Source organism: Rhincodon typus, chromosome 22 (assembly GCF_021869965.1).
Source record: "Rhincodon typus isolate 14 chromosome 22, sRhiTyp1.1, whole genome shotgun sequence".
NCBI classification, from domain to species: domain Eukaryota; kingdom Metazoa; phylum Chordata; class Chondrichthyes; order Orectolobiformes; family Rhincodontidae; genus Rhincodon; species Rhincodon typus.
Genome location: NC_063353.1, coordinates 10,725,584 through 10,746,612, shown reverse-complemented (window position 1 = coordinate 10,746,612; position 21,029 = coordinate 10,725,584). Strand labels below are relative to the sequence as shown.

The 21,029-nt window shown below is 39.4% G+C and overlaps 1 protein-coding gene across 1 annotated transcript in view; it reads left to right on the top strand.

The window, feature by feature from the left end:
* Positions 1 to 745: 745 nt before the first annotated feature.
* The window catches only part of dera (deoxyribose-phosphate aldolase (putative)), a 38,036-nt gene continuing 17,752 nt past the window's right edge, over positions 746 to 21,029 (top strand). Inside the window, exons 1-6 of the mRNA XM_048610247.1 lie at positions 746 to 1,202; positions 5,767 to 5,864; positions 9,580 to 9,727; positions 11,868 to 11,963; positions 12,836 to 12,970; positions 14,291 to 14,419. Of these exons, the coding sequence (XP_048466204.1) occupies positions 1,172 to 1,202; positions 5,767 to 5,864; positions 9,580 to 9,727; positions 11,868 to 11,963; positions 12,836 to 12,970; positions 14,291 to 14,419 (637 nt within the window). The 5' untranslated portion in view covers positions 746 to 1,171. The remainder of the gene's footprint in view (positions 1,203 to 5,766; positions 5,865 to 9,579; positions 9,728 to 11,867; positions 11,964 to 12,835; positions 12,971 to 14,290; positions 14,420 to 21,029) is intronic.

Genomic DNA, 21,029 nt, shown 5'->3' with positions numbered 1-21,029 from the left:
ATTGAGGGGAGAGATGACTAGCTTTGTGTCTGGAAATTCAAGATAACGTAACCCTCAAAAGATAGATTTCTTACAGCTTTGATGGTGCATGAGAGGAGATCATATGGCTGACTTTATTCTGTATTATATACAATTTAGTTTCAAGCTATTTGAGTGTTTTTAGTGCCAGAGCCTCGATCGGATGTGGGTTAATGAGCCGCTGCAGATGAAAATGAGTTCACTACATGACTGATTCCAGATAAGGCAATTAAATGGTCTGACACAAGAATAGTAACGTTTCAATACAGCTAAAATTTCCTATGGATAACTGACATCAATTGAGCATTAATTCCAAGGGTTTCATCTTTTGACACAAATGGTAGTTGAATTGCTTTTAAAAATTAGCCATCTGTAGATAGGGCAACAATATGGAGCGTTAGAGATTTGATGAGTAGTTTTGATAGGTTTTAAGATGTGATAAATAATACGTGGCTATATTGTTCCCAAACTAAGGAATTGAGCATGGATTATGTAACTCTTGAATTAAAATGGACTCAAATTTTTACAACTTTCTTTGAAACAAGGCAAGGTCATTATAGACTTATTGTCTTGCATACGTTGTTAGCAAACTGCTAGAATTGATTACTTTGATGTTTGAAACTATGTGTAAGTTGTCATATCTTGTTAAGTTGAACATTAGAATCTGCTCATTTTTTTGCCACTTATAAAAAAGTTTGGGAAGTGATGCAAAGAAAGACTGCATGAACACTTGCTGGTGTTAACTATGTGGAAGGACTGATTTAACTTTTCTATGTATCCAGACCCTGGTTTGTATGATGTGTCATTGCACCTGGTGAGTGAGTTCTAAAGTATGCACTCTATCCACACTGGATGTGATGGGCTCTACTCTAGTCCTGTTTGATGTGGGCACTTCCACAAAGGGAATCATCCAGACTGATTTTTCTGAAGGACAGAGCTAATTAGATGGCCTCTATTGTAATGGATAATCTGCCTGTAGCTAATAAGATGGGTTCAGGACTGAACAAATGAATAATGGATGTTGACCCATTGCTACTGAGGCTCCCAATGAGGAATAGTCCACTTGTGATTGGCTGGGCTGAGCACCTGAAGTTGATTGGCTGCATTCTGCCGGAAGTGACGACCAGACCGGAAGCTTTGTGTGTTGGACGGTATGGCGGCCCGGAATTGCGGTTGTTCCCTGGGTAAGGAATGGCCGTTGGTGGGAGCTGGGAAAGGGAGAGAGTGGAATGGTGAAGTGAAAGGGGGTGAGTTAGGGTCGTGTGTGTGTGACAGTGAACATGAAGCGGTGATGGTGAGCTCTCACTGATCCAGTAGCTGGTCTATTCCCAGGAAACTGAGCTCTGGATTTCGCCCTCACCTTGGGGTCAGAGTCTCTATTCGATCAGATTGGGGGCATAAGTGCAGCTCGGTCCAGAAATGGTCACCAGGGCCAAAGAGTAACGTTCGTCAAACTGTCAGATGCACAAACAAGAGATACTCAGCAAGTCTGGCAGCATCAGTGGGGAAACCATTACCTGTATTGGGCTGACCTTTTGAACGTTATGCCTTTTTTTTTCTCACCGCACATGTTGCCAAAGCTGCTGAGTGTTGCCGGCACCTCCTCATTTTATTTAAGTCGTCCAGTTTGTCTCTCACTTTGCCTTTTGTATTCTTGAAGCTGAAAAGGGGTATATAGCAAACCCGTGTCTTAAATAATATAAAAAAAACTTCTGCACAGTGTTTTGAGCTTTCATCTACAAATGGTTCAAATAGCGTGAATGGAAATCAATTGACTCCATTTGCAGCTCTTGGGCTTTGTTGATATTACTTCTTTATTGGTATTGGTTTAAAACAAACACTGTTATGACCAAATAATGTTTGCATATTGGCTGCTTTAATTCCTGTGTAACACTAGTGATTATAATTAGCTGTGTTCACGAAACATGCTGTGTAAATGCAAGTTTTTCTATCTTGCTTTCTGTTAATTATGTAAAATGGTGTGTGTGTAGTACTGTTGCACTGTAAATACACATTTGATCAAATCTCTGTTTAGAAGCTTAATAATGGGGAAGTAGCACAGCCATTTCATCATGAGCAGTGAGGTAATTCTGATCCGTTAAAAACTGATACATAATGTCCGAATAGAATGGGAAATCCTTTGCTGTGTGCAAATTATTAATTATAAATTGTGCTCTTTTCAAAGAGTCAAACTGAACATATGATCTATAGAACATGTAAATGTTACCATGAGATATAGAAGTAGGCCATTTGGTCAATTGAGTCTGTTCTGTCATTTGATGAGATCATGGCTGATTTGATAAATTTTCATTTTCAATTTCAATTTCCTGCTTTATGCTCAAAGCCCTGGATTTCCTTACTAGTTAACAATCTTTCTCTGAGGTTGTAATAAGATGATTCCATTTTGGGGCAGGGCCTTTAGGATAAAATGAAAGGAATCATGCTCTTAAAACTACCTAACACAATGTGGGTGATTTGATTGCTATAGATTAAAGGGGGTGCAGAATGTATTACTGCTAAGATGTAGAAAAGTGCTTACACTTGGAGATAGTGGCAGCAGTCTGTGCAAACCACGAATAGACTGTGGGAGTCCGCTCACTCTGTTCAGAATTTTGGATTGTAAAACAGTTGGACTTTTAAATTGTCTGTTTACTTCCAAATAAAAGAAAGTTGAAGATATGAGGATTGTGCAGTATTTTTTTACCAAAATACCTAAAGACCCAGGATGATCCGAATACACAAAACTGAACATACGAATTAGGAACAACACTAGACATTTGGCTCCTTGTGATTGCTGTCCAACTGGTTGATCTGATTGTTCCATATTCCATGAACCCTGATACCAGTTGTCAAGAATCTATCCAACTCTGCCTTTAAAATATTTAAGGACTGTGCTTCCACTGCCTTTTGAGACAGAGAATCCCAAAGCAACATGGTCTTTTGCAAGAAAACATTTCTCATTATCTCTTTCTTAAATGGACAGCTCCTTATTTATCAAACAGTAGTACCTAGTTGTAGATTTTCTCACGAGGAAACATCCTTTCCACGTGCATCTTGTTGAAAATGATCTTGTATGTTTCAATTAAGGTGCCCCAATTTCTTCTAAACTCCAGTGGGGTCAAGCCTACCCTGTCTAATCTTTCTTTACAAGACATTTGCCCATTCTAGTCATTTGTTTTATAAACCTTCTCTGAAATGCTTCAAATGCATTTACATAATTTGTTAAATAAGAATCCAAATGCTGTAACAGTACTCCCCAGGTGTTTTACATTTGCAATAGCAATGGGCAATAAGAGGTGAAGGGTCCAAGATATGTGAAAATTCTCAGACAAAAGTCATCTAGCTTGTGCTAGAACCTGAAGGACAATCCTCGCTGAAAGACTGTTCTGAGATTAAAAGGTCGCCAGGCTGAGAGAATAAGAGAAGTGAACCCTCATAAATTACGAGTAACCTAGGTCTGGTTCTAGGTGTTGTAAAGTTGGGTAGAGTACTTGTGAATTAGAAGGCAGGATGTAAAAACGATAAGGGGCAAGAGTTTTAAGAGGTGATGTGCTTTTCTAAGCTTGGAGATTCAAAAAAATGTCTGCAGGCAGCTGTGGATGCACAGTCAGTTCTGAAATTGAACCATATGTATCAGTTGGCTATGTGATTGGCAACCTAGGCTTGTTTTGATGTTAAGGCAACCAGCTTGAATACGAGCCATTAATTTAAACCAGGCCCTAGATACCAATTAAATTTAAATCTGCTCGTGTTGACAACCTCGGACCAATCCTACCATAAGAACATTGACAGGTCATCAAGGGTATACAAGAATAGGGTTTTCAGTGGGACAGCAAACTGCCATTGGAAGAATAACTGAATTCTTTCCATAGATGCTACTAGACCTGAGTTTTTCCAACAACTTCTGTTTTTGAGCCTGTTGTTTTAATTTGTTAGTTGTGCTGTTTTGTGTGAAGAGGGCAAGGGCAACATGTTTCATAGGAATCTTCCTAAACTGCTGTGAAGCCTCTTTCATCAAGTTGTTCTGATGATGCAATGGAATGCCGTCTAGTGTACATAAACAGCACTTCATAATTTCACTGTTCTCCAGTCTGAAAAGACAAAAAAGTGCCATTGAAAAATAAATTGTATAATACCTTGGGCGGTGGTTGGTGAGGGAACGGAGAATTCTTGGTTAATATTCAGCAGACATCATCTATGCACTGTTAAGTGTGCCTTATGATGGGGTTACAAAGTACCAGGTCTAAGCTAGATTCATAATGGATTTCATATGATCTCTGAAAATTTAAACCTTTAAGAAAATTTATTTTCTAACATTTGTAATTTTTGGTTTGTTTTAAATGTGGTTGCTCTGGCATGAAATGCATGAAAGAACAAATACATGTTTGCAAATCCTATTTCAAAATGACATTTCTGAGGATATTAAGTGGAAAGAAGGATAATAAAGAAGCAGATTGTGCAGGCATGGTCTGTAGCTTATACTACGATGTTCTTTTCATAAGCTGAACGGTAGAGGGTCAGTCAGTGACAAGGATTTTATGCAAAGTACATCCTATTTCACAAGGTGGTCTATTGCATTGCAGCCTGTGTGTCGACCATGTCCAATGTCCCCACGATGTTATGATTTATCTTAACTTTGATGTCAGCAGCATATATCCAAGTGTTACAGTCCTGAAATAATGCACATGAATTGAGTTAATTTTGAGAACAGAATTGTTGTAGGAACTGGTTAACACACAGTGAATCTTATTATGTTACACATATACAGAATTATCAATAGTACAAAAATGTTCAACCTTGAAGGGTGCTATTGGGAATTTGAGCTCGGCTTCCAGAATCTGAAGAAGTGTGAGAAAACATTGTATCTACGAAGGAATGTTAACGTTTTTGGAGAGGCGAGGAATTTTAGAGAAGCATAGTTATTGTACAGTTGCCAAAATAGTACAGTGTTTTTATGACATTTGTAAGCTGACACTACACATTGGTAATTTGGATATCCATTGACAACGGACATTTGGGCACAAACTAGGACTGTCATCAGCAGTGCAGTCTTGTAATGTACGTTCAACCTGTTAGGTTGAGGTGCAATTGCTTTCTTTCTTTTCAGATTTTTTTCTTCCAGATTCCAGACAGATTTTAGATTTTAGGTCAGTTCTGTGGTAACTGACAATAAAGCCCGTCCTCAAAATCTCATGATAGGTAGAGATGAGCGGGTTCATTTGGCCCACTTTAGCTTATCTATATAGAATACTCGCAGAATCTGAGTTCACTGAGATGCAAATAATGTATTGACACCCCTTATATTGAGAACACCCAGATTTGTTTCTCAAGCCTTTTCTGGGTCAGTTATTTACTCTTCTAATTTCAGAATTAGCAATTATTTTGTTTTGAAAGGCTGTAGATGCAACTTTCTTGCAAACTTGACAATCTGTTGTTTTAATAAAAACTGAATGTTGTAAATCAGAAACATAAACAAAACTTGCTGGAAAAGCTCAGCAGGTCTAGAAACATCTGTGGAGAGCAATCAGAATTAATGTTTCGGGTCGAGTGACCCTTCCTCAGAACTCTGGAGGGAAGGGTCACTCGACCCGAAACATTAACTCTGATTTCTCTTCACAGATGCTGCTAGACCTCCTGAGCTTTTCCAGCAATTTTTGTTTTTGAGCCTGTTGTTTTAATTTGTTAGTTGTGCCGTTTTGTGTGAAGAGGGCAAGGGCAACATGTTTCATGATTTGATTCTCCATTCAGATTTGGGCTGGGTATCCAGAGTCCATGTAAATCAACCTGCTGTTGTGAGACGTGCAGAGCAGCTACAGACAAGGCGGAATTTGTCCAAGGAATGGCAAGTAAGTAATTAACTTGACATACTTTTCTCACCAATTTTGTTAGTGAAATTGAAGCCCATGGTTTCAAAGGAGCATTGGTTGTGTGGATATGAAAATAGTTAAAAGGCAGAAAGAAGAGAGTAGCGTTGAAAGGTTTAGGACTGGACAGAAGTTTACTGTTGTATTTCCCTTGGTGGTTGCTTTCTGGACACTGCACTTAATGATATCCATCATTAACCTAGATTAGGCTAGAGAGCAGGGCTTTCTACATGGGGCCAGGACTCCAAGTTGGGCTGTGAGCTGAAATTTTGGTGTTGTAAGCTCCAAGGAGCAATGAACACTGTGGGACTCTCTGAGTTGGATCAATTACATTCCTAGTGTACTGACAAGTCCAACTTTGGCAGGACTGTCAACAGGTCTCACGCCATTTGCAGAGAGAGAAACAGTGTTAATGTTTTGATATAGCTGTTCGAAGTCATATTGGACTTGAAACAGAAACTCTGTTTCTGTCTCCAGAGATGCTACTGGATCTGCTGAGCTTCTTCAGAATTTTTTGTTTTTTTTTTCATATTTCTAACATCTGTAGTCCTTTGCTTTTAGAACAGGAGATCCTGTTTGAGATGCAAGTGGGGTATTTTTTAAATTTTCTCAGAGAATGCTAACATTGCTGGTCATGCCAGAATTTATTGCCCTTGAGAAGGTGATGCTAAGCCTCCGCCTTGAATCACTGCAGTCCATGTGGTGTGGGTACATCCACAGCGCTATTAGGAAGGGAGTTCTAGGATTTTGACCCAGTGTCAGTGAAGGAATCGTGATACAGTTGTAAGGCAAGATAGTGTATGGCTTGAAGAGGAACTGGAAAGTGATGGTTTTCCCATGCATCTGTTGCCCTTGTCCTTCTATGAGACAGGACTTGTGGATTTGGAAGGTGCTGTTAAAGCAGCGTTGGTGAGTTGTTACATATACTTTGTATACAGTACACACTGTTGCTACTTTACGTCAGTGATCGAAGGAGTGAAGGTGTATGTGGATGCCAATCAAGTGGGCTGCATTGACTTGGATCGAGTCAAACAACTCGAGTTTTGTTGGAACAGCACTCATCTAAGAGGAAGGTATTTCATCACATTACTGATTTATGGACAGGCTTTGGGAAGCTGGGAGTTGAGTCACTCACCACAGAGTTCCCAGCTTCTGACTTCCTTTTGTAGCTACAGTATTCACATGACTGGTCCAGTTCAATTTCTCGTCAGTGGTAACCCCCAGGATGTTAGGGGGTGATTCAAGAATGACATTGCCATTGAAAGTCAAGAGGAGATGGTTAAATTCTCTTGTAGATGGAGGTGGTCATTTCCTAGCAATTGTGTTACATGAATGTTACCTGCCACTTATCAACCCAAGCCTGAATGTTGCCCAGGTCTTGCTGCATATGAACATAAGCTGCTTCAGTATCTGAGTCATGAATGATGCTGAACATTATAGAAGCATCAGTGAACATCCCCATGTGTGACATTATGATGGAGGAAAAGCCACTGATGAAGTAGATGAAGATGGCTGGGGCAAGGAGCTACCTTGAGCAACTGCTGCAGCAATGTTTTAGGACAGAGATGACTGACCTTCAACAACCATAACCATCTTTCTTTGTGCTAGGTATGATTCCAACCAAGGGTGACTCTCATTCTTTTAGGACTCCTTGATGCCTCACTTGAACAAATGCAGTCTTGATGTCAAGGGCAGGCAGTCACTGTAACTTTGTTCCTCAAACATAGCTCTATTGTCCATTTTTGGACCAAGGCCAGAAGGAACAGAGGGGCCCTGATGGAACCCGAACTTACCATCAGTGAGCAAGTGCCACGTTATAGCACTGTTGACAAACGTGCTAGTGCTCACAAGATGATGCTGCAGCCTGTGGTCTATCATGTCAACTCTGTAAATTTATATATTTTAAATAACCCCTAAACATAATTTGACTCCAAAATATTTATGTCAGAAAAAAAATGGAAAGGCTCAAGAATGTCGTAGCAATGTGATAATTGCTATATCAATTCAGTTTCTTTCTTGAAGTGTAAATAATTAGCTTGCCATTAGACAGCAAGAAACAACAATTTATTCTGAGCTATAAGCAGGAGAGTTTTCCACCAGGCTGCACACTGTTTACCTTGAGTGCCGTTGCTGTAAATTACAACAATCATTTTCGTAAAATTCTCCCTCTTCCATGCAGAAAGTTTTGACTGAGTCAGCAAATCGAGTTTGACCCAGCATCGCATTTGACATAGGAGGCAATGAAATTTGGTGGAGCATTTTCAGAATAACTAGTTTAATAATGCTGTTCCGAAGGAGAGCTGTGCAGTTGAAAAATGTATACGCTGGTTCAACACCCTATAAACATGATGCACAGTAATTGAGCAGAAGTGCATCAGTATTTGATGAAGCACATTTGCAACAAATTCATTGAGAGTTTGAGGCTAAAGATTACCTGCTGGTTATTACTGATCATCCACCATCAACACCATTGAGAAGTATACAGGCTTTGGTTTCTTCCTTGCTTCTGCGAGGAAGAGTTTACTTGATTTTTACTTAAATTTTTTTTCAATTAAAACAGATATTTCAAATGTTTTGTTTTTTACAGTTAGTTTTAACTATATGTGTCAGCAAATTGCCAGTTATTTAGAAAGCCTAAGAATTTAGACAAATGAAGCAATCCCAGCTAAAGCAGAAAAAGTCTCAATAGTAGACTATTTAATAAATGCACTTTCTCCTTGCAAGTGAAACTCAGGTAAATTAACAATGGACTATGTAGTGTCTGTATGACATTGATAAATAGCAGGTGCCCTTCAAAATATAGCTGTTAACCACTGAAAGCTATGACATTTTAGGTGAAATTGACAAGTATATAGGGTTAGAACTGGTATCTTTGACCGAAAAACAAACACCAGAGCAGTCAAAATGGGTGAAATGGCCACCTCTGTTGTAATTTCTAAGTTTCTATCATAGTCTGCCTCTTTACCAAATATCCTTTGTGTTTGAAGGACCAGCTGATTCAGTTTCTTACATTCACATGCTCCCTCAGCTAGACTTTGTGATGGTAATTCCTTCTATAAACAGGCTTTTGCAAATAATTTGTTTGGCTTATTTCTGATTTACATTAATAAACTTGTGTTATTTTGGTACACTCTCAGTTATATTCAACGTCACTTTCGTCTGTCTTGTAAACAGATGGGTCAGAATTGATCTTTGAGAACCATGCCAGTCAAAAGGCCAAAGTTCAGTCCAATGGGTAGTTTTTATAATGCTTTATCACCAACTGCACCATGTTTGGAAGATTGGAATGCAATGGTTCACTGTTACAAAAACTTGTTTTAACTGTAGCTGTGACACCATCTTTAACATACTATGTTCACATTTAATAGTATAAATTGGAGACTGAGACAGAAAAGCATTAAAATGTTCTCTACATGTCATTCTCACCACATGGATGTTTCAGAAATGTGATACCTATATTTGTCAGAGAGAGGAATAGAGGCACTGATTACAGATAACTTCTGCCAGGATTCAGATCTGGAATGTAGCTGTCATCTCTGTTGTATTCCTGCCAGTTAAATCTTTTGGTGACAGTTGCGAATGTAGAATGTCTGTCTTAAGACAGAAAATGAATATTACAGTGCTGTTTCTTCTGGCAAATCATGGCAGCCTGATTTTTTGTTATTTCTACTGAATGTACTCCCCTTTACTTTCATAGGCTGCATGGTTGCTGAAAGCTGTCACCTGTATTGACCTCACCACGTTGTCTGGTGATGACACAACATCAAATGTTCAAAGACTCTGCTACAAAGCCAAGCACCCCATCAGAGAAGACCTGCTCAAGAATCTCAACATGGACAATAAAGGTAGCAGAACTCGTAATGGGGCTAATTTATATGTCTAACTGTACATCTATACATCATTAAGCAGCCATTTTCTCTTAAGAGTTTGCTTGCCTTTGGACACTAAGAGAGGTTTTATTTCCTGAAACTGGCCTTGGACTTGCATTGCTTTTCTCCAGGACTCAGTCTTACTAATGAATGAGCTCATCACTTCTCATCAGCATTCATTCTACCCTTTCCATTTCCCTGTTAACAAGTGATAGTTATTTGACACATATTAATGCTGAATAGTTGCCTGACATTTCATTTTAAAGTTTGTGATGTTGCAAATTTTTGTTGAAAAATACAGCTGCCTAGCAATTAATCATTGTTGTGTTTGCTTCAGTTGCAAAGGCCTTTACTGTAAACTCCCTTTAATATAAAGTATAATGAGGCATGGAGTGAAGATAAGCCATGAAGGAGCTTGAACTTTTTCCTTTCACACCATACAAACTACGCAATCTTGGACTCTGCTCACCTTGAGGGAAAGTTGTATAAAGTGATTCGTAATCCTCTTAAGTAATCAACTTCGTCTCCAGGCAATCGTGTGTTTAACTAAATCAGCCTACCTTTTCAACAGTGGCCTCACAAGAGAAAGATGTGGAAAATGATTGAAACTGAAATTCTTATCACAAGGAAGATATAGCTTTTTGCCTTCATAAATCACACATAAATTTGAATTTGCAGAGTGAGAGATACAAATAGATCTCAGTGTTCTAATCTTAGGATTTATCCAATAAATGGGGCAGCAAAACTAAGAACAGCCTTTAGAATTTTACAGTACTGTGAAATTCAAACATTGTCATTATCATCAGCTCTCCCTTGATTTGAGAATGACATCTACTCAAGATTATAAATTTTTGCTGTAATCCAAACAGTACACACTAAGGAAAGAGAAATACAAGTACAAATAGGATTGAGTTACTTGGACATTGAGGGCTTGCATAGGGTCGTAGAGACCAGATATCCTAAATTAATCTAGTCCCATTTGTTGCATTTGGCCTATATCCCTCTAAACCCTTCATGTTCATGTACCCATCCAGATGCCTTTTAAATGTTGTAATTCTACCCTCACCCGCCTCCACCATCTCCTCTGGCAGCTCATTCCACAAACACACCACCCTCTGCATGAAAATGTTGCCCCTCGGATCTCTCTTAAGTCTTTCACCCACCACCTTAAATCTATGCTGTCTCATTTTGGACTCCCCTACTCTGGGGGAAAAAGACCTTGGCTATTCATCCTATCCATGCCCCTCATGATTTTATAAACCTCTGTAAGGCCACCCCTCAGCCTCCGCCACTTCGGGGAAAATAGCCCCAGTCTATTCAGCCGTTCCCTATAGCTCGAATCTCCAACCCTGGAGACATCCTCGTGAATCTTTTCTGAACCCTTTCAAGTTTAACAGCATCTTTCCTATAACAGGGAGACCAGAATTAAATGTGGTACAGGTAGCTCTGCTATAATGCATGTTTCATTAACACGAATTGACTGTAACGTGCTTGATGAATAGTGGATGCTGTTTGGATAACACGAGCTTTCTGCTGTGCAGGTACAACAACTTTCTATAGCGATTTCCCTGTAGCACGATTTTCTGTAATGCAAGGTCACACAAGAATGCAGCTATCGTGTTATAGGAGAACTACCTGTATTCCAAAAGTGACCTAACCAATGTCTTGTACAACTGCAACATGACATCCCAACTCCTATACTCAATGCATTGGCCAATAAAGGCAAGTGTACCAAATGCCTTCTTCACTACCCTGTCAACCTGTGACTCTACTTTCAAGGGACTATGAACCTGTGCCCCAAGGTCTCTTTGCTTGGCAACACTCTCCAGGACCTTACCATTAAGTGTATAAGCCCAGCCCTGATTTGCCTTTCCAAAATACAGTTACTGTCAGAGTCTGTAGTCCAAATACTGTAGTCTGTATATCTGTGGCAAAATTGTTTTGATTAAAGTAGTTTGTAGAATTCAAAGAACCCTTCTCTTTTGACAGAAAATATTAATGTCATAGCTGTGGTGAATAGGATGTTGTTGGCGTTATTCTCATGGTATATATAGTATACACATTTAATCCTGTTCAAAGTATTCAAGAGTAAATAGCGATCTATGTTGTTTTGTAGGTATTACTACTGCTGCAGTGTGTGTTTACCCATCTCGGGTGTCTGATGCAGTACAAACATTGAAGAGTATAGAGTGTAATATCCCTGTTGCCTCAGGTATGAAAGTTTAAAACCTTTTTTGTTTGCAATGATAGTAAATTATGTTGAATTTTTAAAATAAATGCATTCAACAGATTTTTTGGCAGTGATTCTAATGAAAATTCTGATCTAGATTTTCTGATCGGTGTCATTTTAACTATGTCATGTTAATTGTTAAAATAATGACAAGTGGAAAATAAGAGCTTGTAGCTTTTGATATTAACAGTGAATCATAGTGTTCTGCTCAGCTTCCCACATCCACATTACTAAAACACTTTTTATCCTCTTGTGCAGCTGTTCACCTGCACCTGTATCTCTCACCTTCTGCCATTGAAATTCTCAATTCACTCTTCATTAGTTCATCTCGATTTATTCATTGCTTTCTTGTTTGGCCTCCTTGCATCAACTCTTCAAATGTTAATTTATCCAAATGTACTTCAGTGGAGGGCAAGAGCTGCATATGCTCCACATTTACATTAATCCACCCTTGTCCTCTTCCTGTTCCTCTAGATTTATTTGCCTAGCATGTTAATTTCAGTTTGGTTCTGTACAGAACATAGTAATCTCCTGCTACCATGTATGCTTGCATGTGTCCATAACACCGGACCTTTCCGGTCTTCTGCTCCACAGCCACTCAACTGTATTCCTGCCTTCTGCAACTCTGTACCTAGTTCTCCATTATTTTTGGAGCACTTAGATTCTTTGATTGTGACTTCAATTTCACGTTGGTCTCTTTGTGCCCTGATCTTTCTCCCATGGTTACATTTCATGGATGCCTTTTGTCTTTATATCACATCATGCTGCAAAACTTGTACATGAACACAGTAGAAATTCACTTTACTTCTTTGTCTCAATTCAGCTCAAATTATAACTTTGTTTTAATGTTTCAGTGGCAACTGGTTTTCCTGCTGGACAGACACCACTGGTGATACGTTTGCAAGAGATAAAAATGGCTGTTGCAGAAGGTGCTAGAGAAATTGACATTGTAATTAACAGAACCTTGGTGCTGAAAGGCCAGTGGGAAGGTAAGGGCTGTTTAACTGTCTGCAAGCAAGAATTATTTGGATGTTGTTTATATTTTGTTCAAAAATAAATTGTAGTGTGTACTGCTGTGACTACCTGCCTGCATTCTCTTTTGAACAGACTTCTCTCAAAATTACTGGTTCTTTTGCTTCTGTTATATAATATGTTTGTCATCACTGAGGCAAACTCCTTTGTTAAACTGAAAGAGTCTCCCCCTTTGGCGCAAAGCTTGTTACCAATCACTATGCATCAGACAATTGTGATTATTATACTTGTTCTAATAAGCACTGTGTAATTTCTTCATCCTAATCTAACTGGGGACTTTGATTAGAGTGCTTGCTCAGAAGCAGAAAAGGAAAGATTAGAAGTTAATTGTGTTACATTAGTTTATGTATTTGCGGAATTTGTCAATATTCTGTTGGACGCTTCAATGTGTCTCATACTTGGGTTAATTTTCATTTCTGCTGCAAAGTCTTTCCTACTTGATATTTACCATTCAACTTGGGAATGCACGTTCTTGGTTATGATCGTGAAACAGCCATTACAGTATGAGATTTTTGTTTTCTGTTTGAACAGAAGAAACTGTCATTTTAAAAAAAAAACTCAACTGGTTCGTTTCAGAGAAGGAAACCTGGGAAACGTAGTCAGTATGTGACTGCAGTCTCCCACCAACTTGTTTGACTCCTAACTATCCTGCTGTATTGCTCCAGCAAGCCGATTGGCTGAATGGGGAGGTGATGGCCTAGTGGTATTATCACTAGACTATTGATTTAGAGACCCTGGTAATTTTCTGGGGACCTGGGTTCAAATCCTGCCATCACAGATGATGAAATCTGAATTCAATAAATACGTGGAATTAGGAATCCAATGATGAGTATAAAATCATTATCAATTGTTGGAAAAATTCTCGTTCACCAATGTCCTTTAGGGAAGGCAACTGGTGGTCCTTACCTGATCTGACTGAGCTGTACCTCCACACCCACAGCAATATGGTTGGCACTTAACTGCCCTCTGGGTAATAGATGCTGGCCTGGCCAGAGATGCCCACATGCCATGAAGAAAAAAAAAACTCAAATTGAGTGTGTCAGTGTACCTTCACCGTAGGAACACAGCCAAGAGAGATGATGAGGGCAAATATCAGGGAGGGCAGAATGGGAAATTGCAAGCAGCTTACAGAGAGAGAATAGGGGAGTATATTTGACGTAGCATTTTGGGGAAAGTCGCGCTGATGTATCAAGGATAGGGCATTGAGAAAAATGGAAAAGCACATTCGCATATTGCAATTTTCTGTTTAAAGCTCTCAACATTTATTGTGTTTCTAGAGTTGTATAACGAGATTCAACAATGTCATGACGCTTGTGGGGAAGCCCATATGAAGACCATACTCGGAACAGGAGAATTGGGATCATTAACAAACGTCTACAAGGCTAGTCTTGTAGCTATGATGGCAGGTAACTTTTAACCTCTGTCTAGTGGAATCTCAAAGGTTTATATAAAACTCAATTGGTAGCACACTTGCTCTTGTGTGAAAATAGTGAGTTCAAGTCTGCTATTTAATGTAGTCACTCCAGTACAGTAAAGAGGGAGGGCCACGTTGGCAGAGATGTGAACTTCTTTATGGGGATTCAGTTAGGAGCAGTCTGGCTCTTCTCGTAAACAAGTATGGTGTTAAAAGTCTTGCACGTTCAATGAGAAACGAAAAAAAAACTGTCCATTTTACTGGCCAACAACTTGTTCTAGAATCAGATAATTCTGTTTCTGTGATCCTGCTGTGCACTAATTGGCTATACTGGACCTGACCATTTGTGTAGATCATTGAGACCTTTCTGTTTTTGGATATGCAGCTCCTTATTTCAATTGTTTTCATTTCACTGTTTTAGCCAAATTGCTCCAAGAATATGCACTCTTCTTCTCAAGAAGTACGTCATATTGAATTGAAGGAAGTACTGTCATATGATAGCAAATCATATGATCATGATTCTGATGTTCCCCTTTTACTAAATCTTAGTTTTAGCTGAACTTCTCAGTGTAACAAAGAGCTCTGCCATACAGAGTGAGAAAGAATAATCAAGCTGGTCTCGTATCTCTTAGCAACTTGCTAAATCCGCAGTGCCAGAGGCTCAGAGGATTTCTCATGTGTCTGACATTTTGCACAAAGAAAGGTGTGATTTAAATTTTTTTTAAAAAGGGTGATGAAGAATGTAGAGAAATTTACATGAGTAGTTTTGTCTAACGTTAGCATTAACGTGATTGCCTGATTAGGCAGGTTTGCGGAGTTCCAAGGTATCTTTTGTACATGGCCATTCAGCACATTGTGTCTGTGCTGGCTCTTTGAAAGCGATCCAGTGAGCCACACCTCCTTGCTCCTCTTGAAGCCTGCAAATTTTTTCTGTTCAACATTCTTATGAAAGCTATCATTGAATCTACTTCTACCACCATTTCAGGCTGCTCGTAGATCTTAACAAATATCTGCAGGAAACAAATCCCCTGTGGTTCATTTGTTGATTATCTTAAACCTGTGTCCTCTGCCTACTGACCCTCCACCCAGTAGAACCAGTTTATCCTTGCATGCTTTTTCAAAACCATACATAATTTTCAGCACCTCTACTAAGTCTAAAAAGAATTTAGAAAGTTTCCTTGTGAAATGTGTAACTTTAGTTGTGGAGAAATGTCCAAAATAGACAGATTGCGCTGCTCATAAAGGAAGACTGTAAACTGAAAGACAGTTAGCCAGTGCTGCACTTGTACGTCTTCAGTTAGGCTGGTCAGCTAAGAACTGTGTAAATTCATGAGTAAACGTAAAGAAAACAAATGGCTGTTTAAAAATATCTCCGTACCCACCGCTACTACAGCTTACGATGATTAGAGATCATAGAAATATAGAATACAAGAAGCAACCGTTCTGCACATCATGACTGTGCCAGCTTTCTAAAAGAAAAAGTGGGTTAGTCTCGATTCCTTGCCCCTCTGCATCCTATTTCCTTGTCTTCTTTTAAATAACTGTGTATGGAATAAACTCCAAAGAAAGTGGTGGATGCGAGTACCATTACAGCATTTAAAAGTCATTTGGATAAGTACGTGAATAAGAAATGTTTGGAGGGATATGGGCCAAGTGCAGGCAGGTGGGGTTAGTTTAGTCTGGGATTATGGTCAGCATGGACTGGTTGGACCGAAGGCTCTGCTTCTGTGCTGTGTGACTATGACTCATCCAATTCCTTATTTAAAAGCTATTTTGCATTCACTTTCCACTATTTCTTTTTGTAGGGTAATATTGAAATTTCTTTAACAGTACAGATTATCTAAACTGCTGGCAATCTTGGCATTCCATCTGAATCTGAAATGAGCATTAGACATCTTGTACCATCCATCAATAATATTCAATACATCATTGCAGTATCATCTATCTCTGCTCCTGAATCAGTCTATCCATTGCTGAAATTCCTATCTTTGGCAAAATCAGACTAGACTGTTCATAAACTAATCCCTATCTTGAAGAATCTCTTGGGGGTTTTCAATTGTGTCTTTCATCCTGTCCACCTTCTTTGCTTTCTCAATCTCCTGCAGCCCCTCACTGTTCCCTTCTGTCCTGCTTACATAAAATCCATCACACTTTGACCTTTCTTCAGTTCCAAAGGAAAGTCACATTGGACTGTGTTTAACTCTTTGTCATTACAGATACTGCCAGACCTGTTGAGTTTCTGTAGCACTTTCAGTTTTTATTTGTTCAAACATGAGGTTAATCAACCTATAGTCCTTCATAAACATCATCCTGTCCAATATCCTGCAGCTCCACAAGATGCCTCAGCTTTGCTGATTGACACTGACTCATTGTTTAAAGAGTAATGCAGGTCAAGGGCAGCAAATAGGTGGGAACACCATCAGTTCTAGGTTTTCCTCCAAGTCACACCATCCTGTCTTGGAAGCATATCACTGTTCTTTCACTGTTGTTGGGTGAAAATCCTGGAACTCCCTTCCTAACAACACTGTGGGTGGCCCTACACATTAAGGACTGCAGTAGTTTAAGGGGACAGCTCATTACGCATCTTCTTTGCGGGAATTAGGCCTGGGCAGTAAATTCTGGCCTAACCAGCAGCACCCAAATCCCATGAGTGAGTTTTTAAAAAGTACTGTGAATGCTAAAAATCTGAAATAAAATAGAAACTCTCATCTGTGAAAAGTGAAGCAGTTAATTTTTCAAGTCAGTCAGTTGTCTTTCATGTAAACTGGCAAAATTTAGAGATATAACAGTTTATGTTCAAGTACAAAGTGATTGATGAGCATGGGGATGTGGTGTGAGAAAGAAGAAAGGTTTGTAATATTTTGGAGTGCAGGAGTGATTTTAAAATCCACATGTTCTGCTGAACACTGAGATTCTCTGGTTCCAGTCTCTTGCTGTCCCCTCTCTCCCTTTGCCTTGCCATTGACAACCGATACTTCACTTGGTTCAGTCTTTTTCTTTAGCATCAATTTGTATTTGAAATGTGGCTATTACTAGCTAGGTCCCCACATCGGTCTTTTAAAAACTCTCATTCAGTATTTTTAGCAAACCTCTTGTCGCCTTTCTTAGTTAATTTCTGTCTCAGCATCTGTTTTCCCTATGCTGATCAGCAAAGCACATTGGTAGGTTTAAGGATGATGTTAAAATACAAATTCTTACTGAGATCCATGTACCAACAGCCTTAAGCATTGTAAACTCTCCTAAACTCATGCTTTGTTCTTCGTCTCATTTAATTTTACCTTCCGATTACTGACTATCCCACAATTGGAAATCGTTTTCAGCTTGTGCAAACCTCATAAAATTTCAAGAGTTTAGATCATAGACCATAGAGGTACGAACAGGAGAAGGCTGTCGAGCTTCTCAAGCCTGCTCCATCAAGTGAATAGGATCATAGCTGATCCAACATTCCTCATCCATTTTTCTGCATTTTCCACATAACCCTTGATTTCCCTTACTGATCAAGAATCTATCTGTCTCAGCCTTAAATATACACAAGAACTCTGCCCCCATAACTCTGTTGCAGGGAGCTCCAAAGACTGTCAATGCTCTGAAAGAAGAAGTTCTTCCTCATTTCAGTCTTTAACTGGTGCCCCTTAATTCTGAGACTGTGCTGTCTGGCCTTAAACACTGCATAAGGGAAAACATCCTCTCAGCTTTACTCAAGTCCCTTAAGAATTCTATATGTTTCAATGAGATCACCTCTAATTCTTCTAAACTTAAGTGAGTAGAGTCCCAACCTGTTTAGACTTTGCTGCATACCAGGGATCATCTTCGCAAACTTTTTTGGAACTGCCTCCAATGTAATAATCAGTAATAGGGTGGCTCAGTGGTTAATGTTACTGCCTCACAGCGCCAAGGACTCGGGTTTGATTTCAGCCTCGGGCAACTGTCTGTGTAGAGTTTGCACATTTTTCACATGTCTGCATGGGTTTCCTCCCACAGTTCAGAGTTGTTTAGGTTAGGTGGATTGGATATGTTAAATTGTCCACAGTGTCCAGGGAGGTGCGAGTTACGTGGATTAGCCATGGGAAAGGCAGGGTGCCACGGATAGGGCAGGGATTGGGATGGATCTGGGTAGGATGCTCTTCATAGTGTTGGCGGACTTGATGGACCAATTGGCCTGCTTCCACATTGTCGGGATTCTGTGATACCTTTCCTTAAATACGGGAACCAAAGCTGTTCACAGTACTTCAGATGAGGTCTCACCCTTATTCTCATTTGCTGTTTCTTGCCCATGAGCCAATTCTACATTTCCCAGCTGTCTTCATATCCAATATTCCAGTGAAAAAGACTCTGATATTCTAGTTTCCTCTTCATCTCTGATATTAATAAATCTCTCCTGTCGCCCAGTTCTGGCATTCATGCTAAAGTGCAGCACCCAAAATTCTGTATAGTTTTATTTTTAGCTGTGGCTTGACCAATTATTTATATAGGTTTAGAATTTGCCCTTTACTTCACACTGTGTAAGTTGTATTTTCACTTTGTAATTTAGAAGATCGATTGTTCCTTTTTAGCCGAAATGCCTTTTTCTTTTAAGTACGCTAGAATTTCAGTTGATTTGGATAATTGGAAGTCATTTTAATGCAACCCTTCATTTTTATTGGAGACAATAAGGACTGTGGATGCTGGAAGCTAGAGTCTATAGATGAGAAGCTGGAAAAGCACAGCAGGTCAGCCAGCATCAGAGGAGCAGGAAAGTCAATGTTTCAGACCAAAACTCTTCGTCCTTCATTTTCATGTTTGGATGAGTATTCCAGTTGTTCCTAGAGTGGAGGTGAAAGAGGAAATGTGTTCAAAATTGAGTGGTTTTGACAAGCTAAATAAAAATAGTGAATATTGGTCGGTGAGTTAGTAACTAGAGAACACTTTAACCACAAAGCTATTTCTGCCTACTTTATAGTGTGGCAATGCAGACCTGATTTTATACCTGAATGCCATGTAACTTTTCAGCAGATGCTAAGTGTTCATTCCCTCACACTTCTACTCGATGGTGGGAAAAAGTGTCTGTCTTGTGATTCTTTCGATCAGCACTGCTTTAATCTGCAGGTGTGTTCTTGTCTCTTTCCCAAATTTGAGTTTTAGTTGTGTCAACATTGAAGTTGCGGTACAGTACGTTTTAAATGAAAAGTGTGAAACTTCATTCTCATGGCTATTTTTTATACTGTATGAACAGACAAGACCCTTCATTGATGATGTTTTTACTATAAATTACTGACTGCTGTTTGAAGCCTGTAGAAAATTGTATGTGTGCGTCTGTATATGAGCAGGGAGAGAAATGTTCAGGGCCTGACTAGGAGCTGATAATGACTTAAGCCCAGCCGTGAGGCTGAAAATTTAAACGATACTTGGAAATTAATTCAGTGCATTTGTGAGCAGCAAATAGTTAGCAACGTATTGTATTCGGAGTAAAGGAAGGAAGGAAATGGTTTTGAAATTTTTTTCCTGTAGTATAGGAGAAATATGAGAGGCAGCGGTTGTGCAACAGTGATGTCCACCTGACAAGTGATCCAGACACACAGATTAATGCTCTGGGAATGTAGGGTTAAATTCCATCTCTGTATCCGGTGGAGTTTATTATTTAATTAATAAATCTGCGATATGAAGCAAGTCTCAGTGATAGTGACCATGCCAACTCTCATCGATTGTCATTAAAATCCATCTGGTTCATTCATTCATTTAGGGAAGGAAATCTTCCATCTTTTCCCAGGCTGGCCTACATGTGACTCCAGACCCATAGCAATGTTGTTGACTCTTAACTACCCCCTGTAATGACCTAGCAAAATACTCAGTTGAAGGGCAGTCAGGGATAGAAGCAAAATGTTGGCCTTGGCAGCAATAGCCATGTCCCATGAAAGAATAGCAAGCACTCAGGATGCAAGAACAAGAATTTTCCAGTCATCTGTTGGAATTTACCACCTTTGTAGTCTGCATTTTCATATGGGGATGAGAAAGGCAAGATAAGCGATATTTCAGTCTCTATATAAAACTATATTCATATGATATAAAGATAAGTGTGAATTTTCTGTAGCATCAAATATTATTTTAAATGTGATCAATGGTACGTATGCAGATATGAAATTGTTTTGGTAATCCCTTCTGTGTCCCCATCCCTGCTCATCTTTCCCAGAATTTTGTGTTTGAACCCCTCGGGTTTCCATCCCTGTCACAATACCAAACTGCTCTTATAAAGTCGCAAAGAACATCCTATGTGAGTCTGACAAAGCTAATCTATCGCTGCACTTCCTTCTTGACTGACTGCTGCTTTTGACATAGTTCATAACACCATCCTGTCTCCACTGTCATCCAGCTGGATGGAACTGCACTTGCCTTGTCGAGAGAAACCAGAGAGCTGGCATCAACTGTTGCTCTTCCTTCTCCTGCATGGTTACCTCTGGTGCTTCCTAAGGATCTATCTTTGGCCTGCTCCTATTTTTCATCAATGTTCTGCCCTGCAACAGCATCACCCAAAAACACACTATCAGGTTTCACATGTCCATGGATGATAGTTATCTCCACACTTCGACCACCTCTGAATTCCTCCAGTGATTTCAAATGGCCAGATT